The sequence below is a fragment of the Hippopotamus amphibius genome, chromosome 2, assembly GCF_030028045.1.
Source record: "Hippopotamus amphibius kiboko isolate mHipAmp2 chromosome 2, mHipAmp2.hap2, whole genome shotgun sequence".
Lineage (NCBI taxonomy): Eukaryota > Metazoa > Chordata > Mammalia > Artiodactyla > Hippopotamidae > Hippopotamus > Hippopotamus amphibius.
Genome location: NC_080187.1, coordinates 165203893 through 165220829, shown reverse-complemented (window position 1 = coordinate 165220829; position 16937 = coordinate 165203893). Strand labels below are relative to the sequence as shown.

General features: G+C 36.8%; 1 protein-coding gene across 8 annotated transcripts in view; it reads right to left on the bottom strand.

Annotated features, from left to right (window-relative positions):
• Window positions 1–586: 586 nt before the first annotated feature.
• Window positions 587–16937, bottom strand: part of HEATR5A (HEAT repeat containing 5A) — a 92572-nt gene continuing 76221 nt past the window's right edge. For 6 of the 8 annotated variants that reach the window (XM_057720913.1, XM_057720918.1, XM_057720916.1 and 3 more), the window contains 9 exons: window positions 16240–16462; window positions 13543–13791; window positions 11715–11842; window positions 10216–10363; window positions 8741–9013; window positions 6948–7172; window positions 3509–3663; window positions 2196–2409; window positions 587–1906 (listed from right to left, as the gene is read on the bottom strand). In XM_057720913.1, the coding sequence (XP_057576896.1) occupies window positions 1599–1906; window positions 2196–2409; window positions 3509–3663; window positions 6948–7172; window positions 8741–9013; window positions 10216–10363; window positions 11715–11842; window positions 13543–13791; window positions 16240–16462 (1923 nt within the window). In that variant the 3' untranslated portion in view covers window positions 587–1598. Of the gene's footprint in view, window positions 1907–2195; window positions 2410–3508; window positions 3664–6947; window positions 7173–8740; window positions 9014–10215; window positions 10364–11714; window positions 11843–13542; window positions 13792–16239; window positions 16463–16937 lie in introns of those variants that run through there. The other 2 variants (XM_057720917.1, XR_009051235.1) reach the window with 2 other exon arrangements.

Genomic DNA, 16937 nt, shown 5'->3' with positions numbered 1-16937 from the left:
TAATGCATAGAAGAACATATAAAGTACTGCAGGAACACAGATGAAGAAGCAGTTACATTTGCTTGGTTTGAGAGGAGGTAAGAAGCGTTAAGGAGTTATCAAGGGGAAGTGACATTTAAACCAGGCCTAAAAGGAGGGGGAGTCAGTCGGATAGAACAAGGGAGAGAAGGGCATTCAGGTTGAAGGAAACAATAATAAGTATACAGTCAAATTCACAGAGACAATAAGGAAGACGAAGAATGCAAACCATTGCAAAAAATGTTCCAAAGAAAGGGCTCCTGTGAGAAAAAAGGCTGTTTCAGAGAAAATAGTATTTGCTCCACAGAAATGATCTTTTGGACTCGGCGAGACTAACCAGCCATCTTTTGCGGGTAAAATAATTTCAGATACAAGAATGATAAAGAAAACTAGCTTTATTTGTGTAAATTAGAAAAAGTGATTGTAGTGTTAGAATTTGTCAAATGTTTTCATTCTGAACAATTTACAAGTGTATTTATATACAAACATAATAAAATAGAGTACATCACATTGCTTTTGCTTGACTCCAAGTGTCTCTTCATTCTGAACATGCCCCTCTCACTTTGGGTTTTAATTTTTAACAGGGAGATGCTTTGTTTTGACACAGTGCTTGATTTACACAGTATAACACTGACGTGGAAGGAGAGTCAATGATCATCGACAATTAAAAAATATCTTTCAACCAATATGACTTTATCATTAGATTTTTTCTATATTAAAATATGTTTCATGTTAAAAAAACACACTTGTATTCACTGATGATCTAAATTATTGTACTAAATTTGACATTTATATAAACCCATGACTAATTTAAATATAGATATGAATCTATATTAAACTCATTGGTATGAATGTTTGCCACAAATGGAAATGAAGAACATGTTAGTAACACAGGTAAAAGAAAATCCATGTGAGAAACTGAAGTGAAAATGCCCTATTCTAGTTAAAATGATTAAAATTTCAGTTTTCTGAACTCAATACAAATAAAACAAATAAAGAGTAAAAAGCCATGATATTTATAGACACCAAATCTTAAATCACACTGTAGGGCTGTAATTAATTTTTACTATTATAGATATTAGATAATTCTAAAACAAGTTTCCTAAATAGCTTTCCAATCATTTATGCTGCTTGAGAAATCCAAGAAAGTCTAATACAATTATGTGAATAAGGCTGAATTTTAAATTAGCAATTGGGATACAATATAAAAGCAGATAATTTATATTAGAGTCAAATCTATATCTGTCATAGTATTAAGTATGTGTGTATGGACTCTTGGAAGAAATAAATTTTGTTTTTAAAGCAGTAGTTGGTTTTCTAAGTTTAGTTCTTTAGCACATTATTGAAATTCCTGGCAAGAATTCTGACAGAGCTCTGTGATTTTATTATGTGAAAGAAAAAAAAAAAACCCCAAAATATTAAGTTTGCTGTGACTTTTCAAAGTAAGCTATTTAAGTTAAAACAAACAGCCAGACCTCCAAGTTCACTTGTGTCTAAAATGTCACTTTTGCCCCCAAAGTGAAAGAAATGATCAAGTACTGTTAAGGTGCTTGCTATTCAAAAAAAGAAGAAAAAAAAAATCAGAGGAAGTTGGTCTTTAATTGGATGCTTGAATTCTTTCCAGAGTTCTTAGTATGTTTAGATGTTGGTATCTTGACTTTGACATTTTCTTGATTGCCCTTTATAGCAGCTTCAAGGCGGGCTTTCAAGGCTGGAGAAGAAGCCATTACACTTTTAAAAACTGATGAATACTGAGGCCCAATCTGCATGAGATTTTGCAAAGCAAAGTCATGTAGATTTCTCATTATGGAAGTTGCTGATCCCAGAGCATTCTCATCCAAAAGGAAGGAAATGAGGATGGGTAGAAGACAGGCTACCAGCTGAGAGCCTGGAAAGTAAACAAATGACGTAAGTCCCAGGTTCAGGGATTTAAGTTCCTTATAAACTTGATCTGTACACCTATTTCCCTCACTTGAAGGAAAGCAGTTCTTCTAATCGCTTCTCCCAAATTAATACTAAACAATATCAATACTTGGGATGAACATCAACACGTGTCTTTCGATAAGTGTGAAAATATAATGTTAAGTGACTAATGGGATGTTTTTCATTTTAAATAACACTAGATTTCTGATTTTGGACAGATTCTGATTTGGTATGCACTTAGTGCTAGCACTTACGATGCTGTTCCTCAGCAATGGCTACCAGTGCTTCCAAGACCTTTATGCCTTCTTGAAAGATCTGAAGCTCAGTAGTGTCTTCAGGTTTTCTCTTGTCTATTTCCTGAAGTCTTTCCACAATAGAGGATACTAAAGAGTAAATGTATGGGTAGGAAACAGCTGGATTCGGATACTGAAAAATGGAAAGTAGGAGCTGATAGGTCTTGATTTGTACCTAATCAGAAAAGAGACAAAAATATTATAAACTGTAAATATAAATTTACATTTACATTAAAATGTCAGTTTTAATGTAAAATTTAAAAATAAATTTAAAGTTGTAAATAAAAAAAATTAAAGCCTCCCCTCCCATACTTAAATTTATTCCTAACTTATCTTTAATTTTGGAAGTCCAAGCACTAACAACAGGTATTCAAACTTGCATGCTAACAGTGGTTGTGACAGCTTGGAGTGTGAATAAAGTGGTTAATTTTTCCTCCCCTCATTTGTCTCTCTATAATGTAAACAATCAAACACACATAAAAACTTGAAAAATATTTTGGAGATTTTGGAAAATGTTTAGATGAAAATCACATATATTTGATGCTATGACGGTTTTAAGGAACCATGTCTGGACCCTATTAATTATGTGTCATCACATATCAGAACCACCACTATGAGACTGCTTACATAAAGCTCCTCTTAGGCTAGAGGAAACAAACAGGACAGAAGGACAAAAGGAGATGACTATACATCATATATACAAACCATCTTTTATTCAATTCATTGTGATGATATGTGAATGACTTTTCTGAGAGAAAATCTGGTTCCTTTTAGAAGTCTATTTTAGGAGTCTGTGATTATGTGCTACAAACTTATTTTGTAGCACATAAAAGCAGAGAAAATTAATTTAGCAAATAAAAGGGCCAGAAAGGAATGGGATTATGGGTCCCATTATTTTAGTCATATTCTGAAGGCATGTGCTAGAGTTTGCTTTTCCTTTTTTTTTTTTTTTGAAAGGAAACCCACTGAAGTTCTAGGGAATATATCAATTTTAAGATGTCCCTATTTCAAATTTAGTTTAGTTTTTTTTTTTTTAATTAGTTAAAAAGCATTTCCTTTATCTTTCTCCAACTAACTACATTCCATCCTCAGGGCCAAAAAACAAGACCATTATTATTCGACTTTGTCAACCCAAGAATATGAATTAATCTAAACCTAAAAATAAAAAATTTTAGTCTGGTAGTTTTTGTTGGAACCAACAAAATCATAAGGAAAGTTCTGCCAAAGCCTAAACATGTTCCTATTACAAACATCTTTCTTCTAAGGACACTTACCATAGGATCTTTTATCTCAAGAGTAGCCTTAAATTTCTCAATACAGCGCTTCTGGAGGCATGGGATCGTAGTTACTTCTGGACTGGTAGACAAAATAAATACTGTGATAGCAGTAAGCAGACTGACTTCATCAAGTTCTTGGTGTGTTCCATCTACTAAAGAGAATAATCTATGAGAAACAGATCCCAGTACTGTCACACTTACTGTTTTATATACCTGTGAGGCTGTCTTAGTTTGGTAGTAACAATTTCTTTTGTGGACCTAAGGGTTATAGACAATAAATACTGACTGACTACGAATCCTGGTAAATGCTGTACCTTTAAAATATGCATTTTAAGTAATTCTAGAGTCAAGAATTACCAAAGAAATTATAATCTGTACAAGTAAAGACATCAGTAAATACTTGTATACATTAATAGGAATATGCATTTACTAGTTGTGTGACCTTGGATATTTAACCCCATCTTCAGTTTTCTCATCTATAAAATGAGACTAATGGTACTTAAATTGAAAAGGTTATGAGGATTGGGGCCTCCTAGGTGGCGCAGTGGTTAAGAAAATGCCTGCCAATGCAGGGGACACGGGTTTGATCCCTGCTCCAGGAGGACCCCACATGCCATGGAGCTACTAAGCCCATGTGCCACAACTAATGAGCCTGCGCTTTAGAGCCTGTGAGCCACAACTATTGAGCCCATGTGCTGCAACTACTGAAGCCCACGCACCTAGAGCCCATGCTCCCCAACAAGAAAAGCCACGGCAATGAGGAGCCCGCACACCGCAACGAAGAGTAGCCCCCACTCACCGCAACTAAAAGAAAGCCTGTGCACAGCAAAAAAGACCCAACACAGCCAATAAAATAAATAAACAAACAAATAAATAGATAAATAAATAAAATTAAAAAAAGGTTATGAGGATTAAATCAGTTAATTCTCGCAAAGCATTCAGACTAGCATATTGCACATAATGCTCAAAATAAATTAGCCATTATATTATTATTATTTTTATTGTAGAGAAATACAGAAATGCTTGGGCAGTTGTTTTTTCTTTGCTAAGTTTAAAGTATTCACATTTTGATAATGTGTCAAGCCAAAATAACTTAGCACTTTAATACGTATGCCATTTCTTAACAGTACAGAAAAATTTGAAAATATCTGTGTGCACCACAGTCATTTAAAGGAATTTTCTACTACATGTAATTTACCTTCATTTCTCAAAGTCATACTCTCATTAAATAATTTTAATGAACCTGTTGTGGAAAATCAATGTCATTTGAAAGGGAAAAGGTGTGGCAAATTCAACTCATTAAACTGTATAAGAATGGATTGCTACTTATGAAAAAATTACATATATATGTAGACGCTTTGATAACATTCACTCATCAAATATTTAAGGAACATTTTCTGTGTGCCAGCACTCTTTTTGGCACTGAGAATACAATTTACAGAGAAGATATACCATATACCAAGAAGAAAATAAAGAATTTAATTTCAGCTAGTCACGAGGTAAAAAGATATAAAAATATAAAAAAATATCTTAAGAGAGAATAGAAAGCAACCCAGGAGTTGCCACATTGGGCAGTCAGAGAAAGGGTTGAGGAATTAGTATTAGAGCTGACATATGAGACACAGCAGCAATGAAAGCAAAATATTATGGATGGGTGGGATTTATGTTATAAAAAAAATTGCATAATTTTAAGGTAAAATAGGTGCATGGTTAACATTTAAAATTATGACATCATTATTATAAGCACTTTATATTTAATCCTCACAGTAGCATCATGAGATAGGTACTCTAATTTCCCCCATTTATGGATGAGAACTGAGGAAAGGAAATTGAGTCATTTGCCCGAACCACAGTTAGTGAGGCATTCAGTTTGATTCCAGAGAGCATACTGTTAACCATGATGCCTCAGCGCATCATATACAGCCAAGTTATTTTTAGTCTTTTATAGCAACCTGAAACTACAAATGCTAGTCTGTTTAGTAAAAGTGTCTTTTTATTCTCCATAAGATAAACTCTCCAGGGTTCCTCTTCCCATTTCTTCCAGAAGTGCCTTATTCCCTCACCCCGGCCCCAATTCCCTTATACTCATTCTCTTTTACCTGTGACAGATGCAAGCTTCCCTCAGGATTAGCCCCATGGACAGGCCTATATGGTCGGGAACTGAGGCCTCCTGCTAATAGCCAGCGAGGGACTGAGGCCTCTTACTAACAGCCATGATGAGTCCCCTTGGAAATGGGTTCTTTGGCTGTGACCCTGGCCAACATCTTAACAATAACCTCATGAAAGACCCCAAGACAGAACCACTCAGCTATGCTGCTCCCCAATTCCTGACCCTCAAAAACTTTCAGGTAACACATGCTTGTAGTTTGAAGCCACTAAAATTTTGGAGCACTTTGTTATGTAGCAAATGTTTCCCCTATCATGATCAGCTCTTTCCCTAATTTTTCTCAGTAGCTGGTTCAAATCCTTAATGTCCTTACCTCATTTCCTGACAGACAAAAGAAAACTATCTGTGTGTGTGTGTGTGTGTGTGTGTGTGTGTGTGTGTGTGTGTGTGTGAGAGAGAGAGAGAGATGAAAAAAGCAAGCTCATCAGGATTCAACCTAACAACTTTACCTATTACTTTCCATCCTTACCTCCTTCTCTTCCCTCACACTGGCAGAGGTTCATCCTTCTAACTTGGTTGTGAATCCTTTTCCTCTCTGCCTAGAAGAGGGATGCTGCTTCCCTCCCTAATGGTTCCAACCCCAAGCCCACCTCCGCCCTTTTCCCCCCTAAGCACGAACTCATGCTAGAACCTCAACTAAAAAAGAAATTCCGTAACCCTGTATCTTCCTTCTGCTTTCTCGTCTGCCTGTCAAGAGAAGCCTGTACGCGCTCCTTCCCCTCCCGCTCTCCTCCCTTGTACCTTAACACGGTGAGCACGATCTCTCATGTGTTATTGCTCTAGCAGTTTCCTGCAACACAGTCTCCTCATTTTGTTAATAAGAAAACTAAAGCTCAGAGAAATTGGATAACTCGTCTAGTCACTTAGCTGGTAGGTGCTGGAGTGAAGGTATGAACCAGATCAGTCTTGTATTATATTTATAATGTACACCTTATGCAGTTTTCAGTACATTGTGCATAATGAAAAGTTCTGTCGGCTAGATATGGATGATACTATATTTTAAAATTGACGTACTATTACATTTGAAGGTCTCTCACTGTCAACATACAGGCTGCCAGTCAATTAACTGCATTAATGTTAAAAATACTAAAATGAGACCACAGATGTTTTCTATCTACAACACATATCCTCTAAACAAATATGTAGTGAATATGGTCTCCTTTAGGTGAGACTGCCAAACATGATCAAGTACATAGCTTATTCTCAAAAAACTGTCCCTGTTGCTTTTTAAAACAAACTGAACAACTGCTTCCAAAGAGCCTAAATTACCTGGATTCCAACAGTCAAGAATTGTTGTTAAAGCACTGCGGAGAAGGTCAGTCCAAGCAGTGTGGCTCTTTTCTGCTCGGGCCATAGGGGAAGACAGTATTCCTTTCAGAGCCTGCAGGGAAGCTGCAACTGTTGCGGATAGCTGGCCCCCAGGCAACTTCACAGCAGTTTCTCTGAGGACTCCAGTTGTGAGGTACAGTATGGTAGGGAGGATTGAGATGCTCCCTGTAAGATGCATTTTAAAAAGCTATTTCAGTCTCTATGCAGTTCCTCAAAAGAAATCACCAAATGAGTAAGATAATGTCAAAGATTTCTAGCTTTTAAGCTTATTTTTCATTAAGGATTATAATTGTTAAGATAATTTAAGATTTTAAAGGTTAGATTAAATTTTGGTTATAAATGGAGATGCTGTTTAAATTATATCACAGTGTCATGATCTTTTGCTGTGTTATTTTGTTTTATTTGGTAGTTGACATTGAATTTATTTTCATTTTTTAGTGTGGTAAAATATATGTAACAAAAAATTTACCATTTTAATCATTTTTAAGTGTATAGTTCAGTGGCCTCAAGTACATTCACAATGTTATGCAACCACTACCACTATCCATTGGGATTTACTTTATATTAAACCCTTTTCAAGCAATTTGTAGTGAATCACACAGTACAAAATATTAAAGTTTCCATGGCCACTATGTAGTTAAAAAGTCACCTTGCTTAAAATGAAAGGGAAGAGACTAAAGCTAAAATCGTTAACCAGTTTTCCCAGAGGCTATCAACAAAACTCATAGAGTATGTTTTTGCCCCCAATCCTCTGCTAGTCCCTTTTTCTGCTACTCTTGGTATAAGGCAGTGTGTGAGAGCAAAGAACACAGGTTTTAAGTCAAATTGAAGCTTAAAGTCATGTTAAAAATAAGACAGCATGTAAGCTGGTCAAGACACACTTAAGCAGAAATATGCTTACTGATTAAGAAGTATCTGTTAAGTACTGAGTCCCTATCATGTGCTAGAGGACTAGAGGGTACAAAATTTCACTGGAAACAAGACATGTGTCTGTATATATATTTATCTTTTCTCTCCATTATAATCGGTTACATATGCCTCTATGTGACATGTAAAAACCACATATCTACATGTGGAAGCCACACACACACACATACACATACACACACACATACACGAAAAACAAAACTCAACAGGAGCCAGAGGTGGTAGGGCTGGAGCTAAACTTGAAAGGAAGGCAAAATTTTAAAAAGGAGAGAAAGATTGAGATAATTTCATATCAAGTAACACCACTGACAATAGCACAGAACAGGGATGAGCATGAAACCTCCTGGGTTTAAGGTTCACACAGAAGGAATCAGGAGGCAGCTGTACTCTGCAGAGGCCTATGCAGCACCTTAAACACAATATTAAAAGTATGGACTTGATTCAAAACAGAACTGGATATTATAAGAAGCTTCTGTTGTCACTGAGGCAGGGAAAGTCCATCAGATATTATATACCAAAAAATGCCCAAGAACTAGTAATTACCATCGACTGGTTTACAATATTCTCAACCATGGAAGAGAATATCTTATCTAGAGTACATGCTGTCTCTATATTTACTTTCACCCATTTAGTAAAACAAATTAACTAGAATGTAATGTTAATCTGAGAGGATTAAAGACAATGCACAAACCTTGGGGTCAGCATTTGTTTAATGAGAAAAAGATTAGCAATCGTTATCTCCATTATCTATCAAAACCATTTCTCTCCTTCCAGGTCAAGTAAAGCAACCACATACTAGAACATACCTTCAGGAGAGCACACTGCAGGAAGTTCAGAGAGGATAACTAATGCAGCTGAAACCAACCTACTTCCATCTTCTGACAGCATCTGTGGCTTTGTAGCTTTTACTCCTGGGCTACCTGTCAATTTAGGATTTAGCCCTGGGAGCTGTCTAACTAGAATGCATACACACAATTCCAGTGTTGCAAAGACCAAAGATTTCCCAGGCACAAGTCCTCCTGTGTCCTTTCCCTCTCCAAATTCTGGCAAGGTTTCCTTTTCAGCAGCTCCATCATCAACTAAAAGACAAAGAGAACAGTGCTGAATAAATGCTTCATGTTTGCTTTGCTTCTGGTAGATGGCAATTTAGTTCATTTCTGTTGTAGGTAACACATTTAAATGGGTAAAGTCTTGGGTCTTAAAAGAATGAAAGAGAAAGCAGTTATGGAGGTAAAATAGTTGTCTTTATTTGGACTTCTTATTGCAATGGATAAAAAGAAATCCTCGGTGACCTTCTCAGCCTTAAAATATTGTCTGATTAACCCCTTGATGTTAAGATGTGAACCTGATAGCTAGAGCTCCAGCACTGACCTTACCACCTTAAGTACTGGTAGTGGTCAGGCAGAAAGATAGGAACTGAGGTCCCTGATGTCTTTAAGAAGCTGCCATCTCAGCCCAGGACTGCCAACCTCTGAACTTCTTTTAGATAAGACAATATGTCCTTGTGTTGTTGTTTTATTTTTAATAAATTTATTTATTTATTTTATTGGCTGTGTTGGGTCTTTTTTTGCTGTGCGTGGGCTTTCTTTAGTTGCGGTGAGAGGGGGCTACTCTTCATTGTGGTGTGCGGGCTCTTTGTTGCCGTGGCTTCTCTTGTGGAGCACAGGCTCTAGGCGCGTGAGCTTCAGTAGCTGCAGCACATGGGTTCAATAGTTGTGGCTCACTGGCTTAGTTGCTCCACGGCATGTGGGATCTTCCTGGAGCAGGGATCGAACCTGTGTCCCCTGCATTGGCAGGCGGATTCTTAACCACTGTGCCACCTAGGGAGCCCTATGTCTTTGTGTTTTAAATCTACTATATTATATTAGATTTTCTGTTATATGTAGTCAAATGTAACCTTAAATGATAAACTCACCAATACCAAATTAGACTTGTAGAGGAGCAATTTAATCACTCTGCAAAACTTAAGTTATTAAAGAATTGTCAGTATTTCTTTCCATGTACATTGGTAAACACTTAAAGTAGGTACTCAATCAGTATAAATGATTTTTTTTTTCCTTCGGGGGCTGTTAAAATTCTAATTTTCCCAAGAATAGTAGTTTAACTACTGACAATATCCAAGCTAACATGTAGAGGTGAACGAGGATTTGAAGCTAGGTATGCTAGAGATGTTTCATTTGTACTCTACACAATAGATTCTCAGAATGACATAGACACATAAGCAGTACTTTAAAAACAATGATGCCATGTGATTAATTTGGCATTACAGGTTAACATTCACCTTCTGCACTTCGTCTTTTCTCCTTCACATGTTCTTGAGCTGCACAGATAATCTGCCTTACCACTTCAAGAGAAGCCAGTTGAATGGAAGGTGATTCTCGGGTCAGAATTACTCGATGTAGTACATTCAACAACTCGACACCCAAGTCCTATCACAGAAAACAGTTAGGTGAGACTATATTGAAAATTACCCACTTAAAAAAAAACAAACCAATGTTAAAGGCATGACAAATTTCAGAGAAGGAGAATATAACAAATGGCTCACAAAAATTAAAGATGTTAGGGCAATAAAGTTATATAGCACTTGCTCCACTTTAAACCAACTCCAGGTTAGTTTTTGTCCAACCTTGTGGGAGACTGGCACTGTGACAAAAGATCATTTTCACACAGGTCCTAAACTGCTAAAACAAGGAAATTTCTAAAACAAGATGAAAGATGTGGCTAGAGGTATATAAGGACTGTCATGTAGATCCCCAAATTTATATTAAGGTTTTCTAGTATTAATAAAGAATGATGGCGAAGTATGACATTAACAGTGGATAAGTTACTAAGCACAGAATGAAGGCCTCTCTAAAGAATAAAATACATTGGACAAATACTGTTTCATTTTCCACTTTTCTATTGGTTACTCTGGTGGCTTTCATCTTTGAAAATAAGAGTAAAACTGTCATTATGATACTTATTTTAACATACAGAATAAACAAGCAGAAAAGTTTAAAATTTATTCAAGTAAATACAAGTCAGGCAGGAGCCTGATTAATACTTTAAACCTAATAAACGATAGTAGTAATAACTTAAATAACTGTTTACAGAGAGAGGAAATCATACCATCCATTTTTCTTAATACCCAAGAGTCAGTTTAACATACAATTCAATATACTAGTAGTACCTGATGCTAAGGTTGCCTGCCCAATACACAGCTGCTCTTGGGAAAGCAACGAAAGGAAATGCCATACTTTGTACCGTGATCGTTTAACCATGGTCACAGCTGGGTCTGATATTAGCGTCTGACTCCACCTACAGACTAGCCAGTCATCTCTTAAAAAGACTTGCATAGAGAACTCAGCCAAGAGGAATACTACGTCATCGACAGTAACTACATGAACCAAGAAGAAACTCTCTCAGGAAAACGGGGTATAAGATACAGATATATACGAAGAGTGGGGTGCACTGAAGTGGAAAGAGACAAGGACAGTATGATATAGAACCTTCCCATCATTACAGAAAGTTCACCTGAAGAGCTGCTTCACAGAGTGGCTGGCTGGTAGCAGCAGATGTAAGCACGGCAGAAGCAGAGACAGGAAGTGGCAGAAAGAGGCGTGACTGCTCTTGGGTCAGCACAGTTTCTGATGCCATTTCAGTTCTGAGGCCTAGCTGTGGAGTTTTTTAGTTTCCTTTTTACCTCTCTGTGTTCACTCCCTATTCACTGTAGTAACCTGAACATGTTTCTGTTCCTGTTCCTTGAAATCCACAGAAGCCTAACAAAAAACAAGAAATCACCTGATCACTGCCAATTTTAGATCTGGGCCAAGGAACATCTAGAAGGGCCTGTAACGCATGTAAACAAGCAGTAATGCTTTCCATGGTTGCGTCTGAACGTAAGGAACACAGAAATTCCACACTGATTCCTGTAGAAAGCAAAAAGAGAACGAGGCTTCTTTGAGATTCTTAGTTTATGAAGTTAAATAATTTTCTATCTTTTATAAGATACATAAATAAACTTACCAAAAAGGTAATGCAAATAAACCACAATGAACTAAGACTAAACAATTAAGTGATAAGGCAATCTCTTAATAGTTTATTTTTAATCAATATATACACAAATAATCTCAATTACACTTGCACATTCCTGCAAAAATTACAATAAAATTGCACCAGAGAATTTAACATGTAGAGTTTCATAACTTTTTCTGACTAAAACTTACCGAGTGATTACCATGTCTCAGGCACTACACTTTAAGTGTATTATTTCACTCTCACATTGAGGAAGTAGGTACTATTATTACCACTCCTGAGCACATGGAGCTTAAATAGTTTGCTAAAGGTCCTTACAATAGGGCACACCAAGAATCTGAACTGAGGTAGCTGAACTGCACAGCTTATGCCCTGATAAACTTCATTACATAAAAGATTTTCTTTCATTTTTATTTTTTAAAATAGGTATTTATTTATTTGGCTGCGCTGGGTCAGCTGTGGCACGCGGGACCTTCATAGCCTTGTGTGGGGTCTTCGTTGTGGCATGCGAACTCTTAGTTGTGACATGTGGGATCTAGTTCCCTGACCAGGGATCGAACCCAGGCACCCTACACTGGAAGCTCAAAGCCTTAGCCACTGGATCACCAGGGAAGTCCTAAAAATTTGTTTTTAAAAAGCTCTTGTCTCAATGCACATGGAAACAAAATTTTAACATACCCAAGGATACAGGAAACCGGATCATGTTTGGCTTGGGAAGGAATAACGGAAGTTCTATGAACCATAAACCTTACTTAATTTAATCACTCACCTTTATAACCCTCACGTCTTTTAATCAACAACTTATTTATAGGTAATGATCTAATAAATTGTTTCCTCAGAACAAGGTAATTATGAAAAAAAAATTTATTCTAGAAACTCACTGTATCTAGGATACTTCACTTTTTTTTTTTTAAGAACTTTTATTGAGATACAGTTAACATACAATAAACAGCATATACTTAGAGGGTACAACTTGGTATCCCAATCTCCCAATTCACCCCCCCCAACCCTCCCCGCTTTCCCCACTTGGTGTCCATATGTTTGTTCTCTACATCTGTGTCTGTTTCTGCCTTGCAAACCAGTTGATTTGTACCACTTTAGAAGGATACTTCACTTTGAAAATGAAGTTCCAGGAAAGCCAAAAAAAGGGTTTTCTTCATAAATCTAAAAACCTCATTTATCTTTGACCTTAAATATTTGCTTGCAGTTCTGTACCTGTGAGTACACTTTCTTGACCCTTGCAGTCCCTGAGAACGGGGAGGGGACACGACTCAGTATACTGTTACGTTCTGTGTATCTACTGAGAAATGCAGGACATTCGTAGACCCTACGTGAGTCTTTTAAAAATCGTGTGGAAAGAACCAGGCTTCTTTTGCACATTTTACATTCATTAAACGGGATGCTGAAGCCAGCCTAAAATGGGATTCTAGACTTAATATAATGAAATTTGCAATTAAGATGTATACACGCTTACTCAGTTCTATCAAGGCTATCACTAATGCCTAACAAAGAATGAAGGAATAGCTGATAGGCAGGGCGGCACAATTCCGGAAAAACTTTGTACGGCTGGAGGCTAGTAAGGTCTTTTACTGACCTAAGATAAGATGGACTCTCTCGGTGCAGACATCCTCAGGGGACTTTACTGTGGCCCCAGATGATGACCCCTGACACATGGAAGTTGGCGTTACAGGCCTTGAGAGATGAGGTGCTCCCTCATCCGGCTCAGCAACAACAAAGCCTGTGCTTGTAAGCCACAGTGCTGTAGCATGGAGGATAAGTGCCCAGGAGTTGTAATAATGCAACTTTGCGTTTTCACTAGTCTCTGCTGTGTAGAAAGCACCGCCTACAAGAAAGGGAAAGCAAACAGTTTCAGGAGGAATAAACCAAGAGATTAGCTCACACTACATTTCCCCTTTTATTTGTTACAAGATATACACCATTTCCATCATACCAGAAGTTCCTTTGTGACCCTTTCCAGTCAGTCCCCTACACCTCAAGGCAACTACTTTTTATTGCCACAGATGTTTTGCCTGTTCCTGGACTTCACAGACTGGAAGAATATACAGTATGCACTTGTGCGTGACTGAGTTTTGCTTTTATTTTGCTTTCTGATGTGGACCATTTTTCATTTTTAAAGTACTGAATTTGTTACAATATTGCTTGTGTGTTATGTTTTGGTTTTTTGGCGGAGAGGCATATGGGATCTTAGCTCCTGGACCAGGGATCGAACCCGCACCCCCTGCACTGGAAGGCAAAGTCTTAACCACTGGACTGCCAGGGAAGTCCCTGTGACTGAGTTTTTGCTTAACAGTGTTTTCAGAGATTTATCCATGCTGCTATGTTATCAATATTTTGTTATCAATGATTTTATTTCTCCTGAGCATACAACTGTTGGGTCACAGGACTGATGTATCCTTACAACTTTGTAAGACAGTTTTTTTTTTTAAACAATTTTATAAGAAATGTGCAGGCTAACTCTTAACTTTTAATTTTTAATCACAAAATATTTAAAAACAAATATGTGATGTGTGTATGTGTGTTTAGAAGGCGAAAGATTTACACGATCTAAAGCGAAACCAGAGTATGTGTATGCGTGTACGAAACAGATACCAATTTACCTACCTCCAAGGTTAACATCTTGCCTTTCTTAAATCACTTTCTTTAAAAACAAACAAAAAACCCCTAAAACTCTGTACACCACTAATTCTTGCCCCTCTTCTGTAACCATTCTCAAGTCACTGCGAATCCCTCTCATCATGGTCTTATACTTTCACCCCAGACATTTGTATTCATAAATAAGAGATGCTATTATTTTGTGTTGACTTAAAAAGCCTCATACTGTGTGTATTCTTTCTAAACTTGCTTTCCCCCAACATTACATTTTAGAGATTTACATGTATTGATTTATGTGTCATTAACTTTTGCTGATAAATTATGTCAATAAATCAGTGTATTTCCATTTTATTTCCATTTCTAATGCTATTGAAAGGTACAAAGTACAATAAACACTCTACATATCTCTTTGTGTATAATTCCGATTAAAATTCTAACAGAACTTGACAGGCTGACCCTAAAATTCATAGCAGAGAGTGAAAAAATAATAGCCATTTTGGAATAACATGAAGATTAAAAGCAGGTACCAAATAGCCAATCCATAAAATGCAATGCTAATAACTGACCGTAAAATGAGATTCCTAAGGGAATCTAAAAAAGAGTAGATATATGTATATGTATGACTGATGCACTGTGCTGTAGAGCAGAAACTAACACAAAATTGTTAAGCAACTCTGCTCCAATAAAAGTTTAAAAAATTAAAATAAAAAAATAAAATTAGATCCCTATCCTTGTTCTACACACACAAAATAAATTCCAGTTGGACTAAAGTCCAAAATGTAAAAAGCAAAACTGTAAAGTTCATATTTCTTTATGACCTTAAGTACAAAAAGTTTCAGGCACTACATGAAAAACACAAACCATAAACGACTGATTACGTTAATTTTATTTTTATTTTATTTTTTTTAAATGGAATGTTTGATTTTTTATTATTTATTTATTTTTCTTCAGATCTTTATTGGAGTATAACCGCTTTACAATGTTGTTGGTTTCTGCTATATGACAGTGAATCAGCTGTATTTATACATATATCCCCATATCCCCTCCCTTTTGAGCCTCCCTCCCACCTTCTCTATCCCACCCCTCTAGGTCATCACCAACATTCATTTTAAAAAGGTAAAAGAGCAAGCTACAGGCTGAGAGAAGATATCTGCAAGATATGGGAACCACAAAGGAACAGTATTAGACATATGTAAAGGATTAAGAAGTCAGCAAGAAAATGACAGATACTAAGTAGAAAATGGGCAAAGATTATGACTAGGTAATTTATGGAAAAAGAAACTTGAACAGCCCATAAACCGATGAAAAATGATTCTCAATTCAAGGAAATAAACTAATGAAACTCTTTCGTACTCCTCAGATTGGGAAAAATTACTAAGTATGATAACATATAATGGTGGAAAGATGTAGAAAAACAGAATTATGTTGTTGGTGGGCACATACACTTTTGTAACCATGCTGGAGCGCCATTTGGCAGTGTCTTGTGAGGTAAGAGGATCATGCCTTATGACGCAGCGATTCAACTTCAGGGTCTCCACCCTGAAGCAAGCTTACTCTATGAATGACAATTATTCTGGGAAAAATGCTTCAGATAAACCTTACCTACTAACAGAGAAACTCTGAAAATACATGTTACTGACTGTCATTCTAGGGATTGTATAAATACCTTCCCCCTTACCTTCACCAGGAAGCTGCGAGGCAAATTCTGAAGGCAAAGTTAGGAGAGCAAAATCCTGAAGCGCAGCAAGCCAGAGCCTGCTTAATGTGCTGAGATCTGCGTGGACTAAGTCAAGCAGCCCGTCTGATGAAACGGACCCATTTCCGACACTCTCTTCTGAACAGGCAGTGGTCTTCAAAGGTTGGTTGTGGTTTTTATGTCTTTCTATAGCAATTATGTAGACCTGTATAAAGGTAATTGATAAACAAGAAAATCTTGTACCCAGTGGAAAGGTGCGACAATATTTTTATCTTGCTGAAAAGGCAGACTTACCCTGAGCCTGCCTCCTGGACTTAAAATGCATTGTGATATCAAGACGGTATACATGCGTAACCACACACACAAAACTGGGGTAGAAAGATCCAAAAGCATTATATTCAGTGAAATATGTTAGGGATAATAAACATTTGACAAATATGCTGCCACCTTGCAGTCTACAACCATGACAGCTATAACTAAATGATCATGGCACTCTTTTTCACTAAGCCTAGACGTGGCCATGTAATCCATTTCAACATATGGCTACAGGCAACCATATCTGAATTGAAATAAACTGAAATACTGAATATTTTCTTTCAATGTTACCACTAAATCACTACCTATATAGATTTAACATGTACTATAGAATGTTAAAGTATTCAACATAGTACATAATGTGT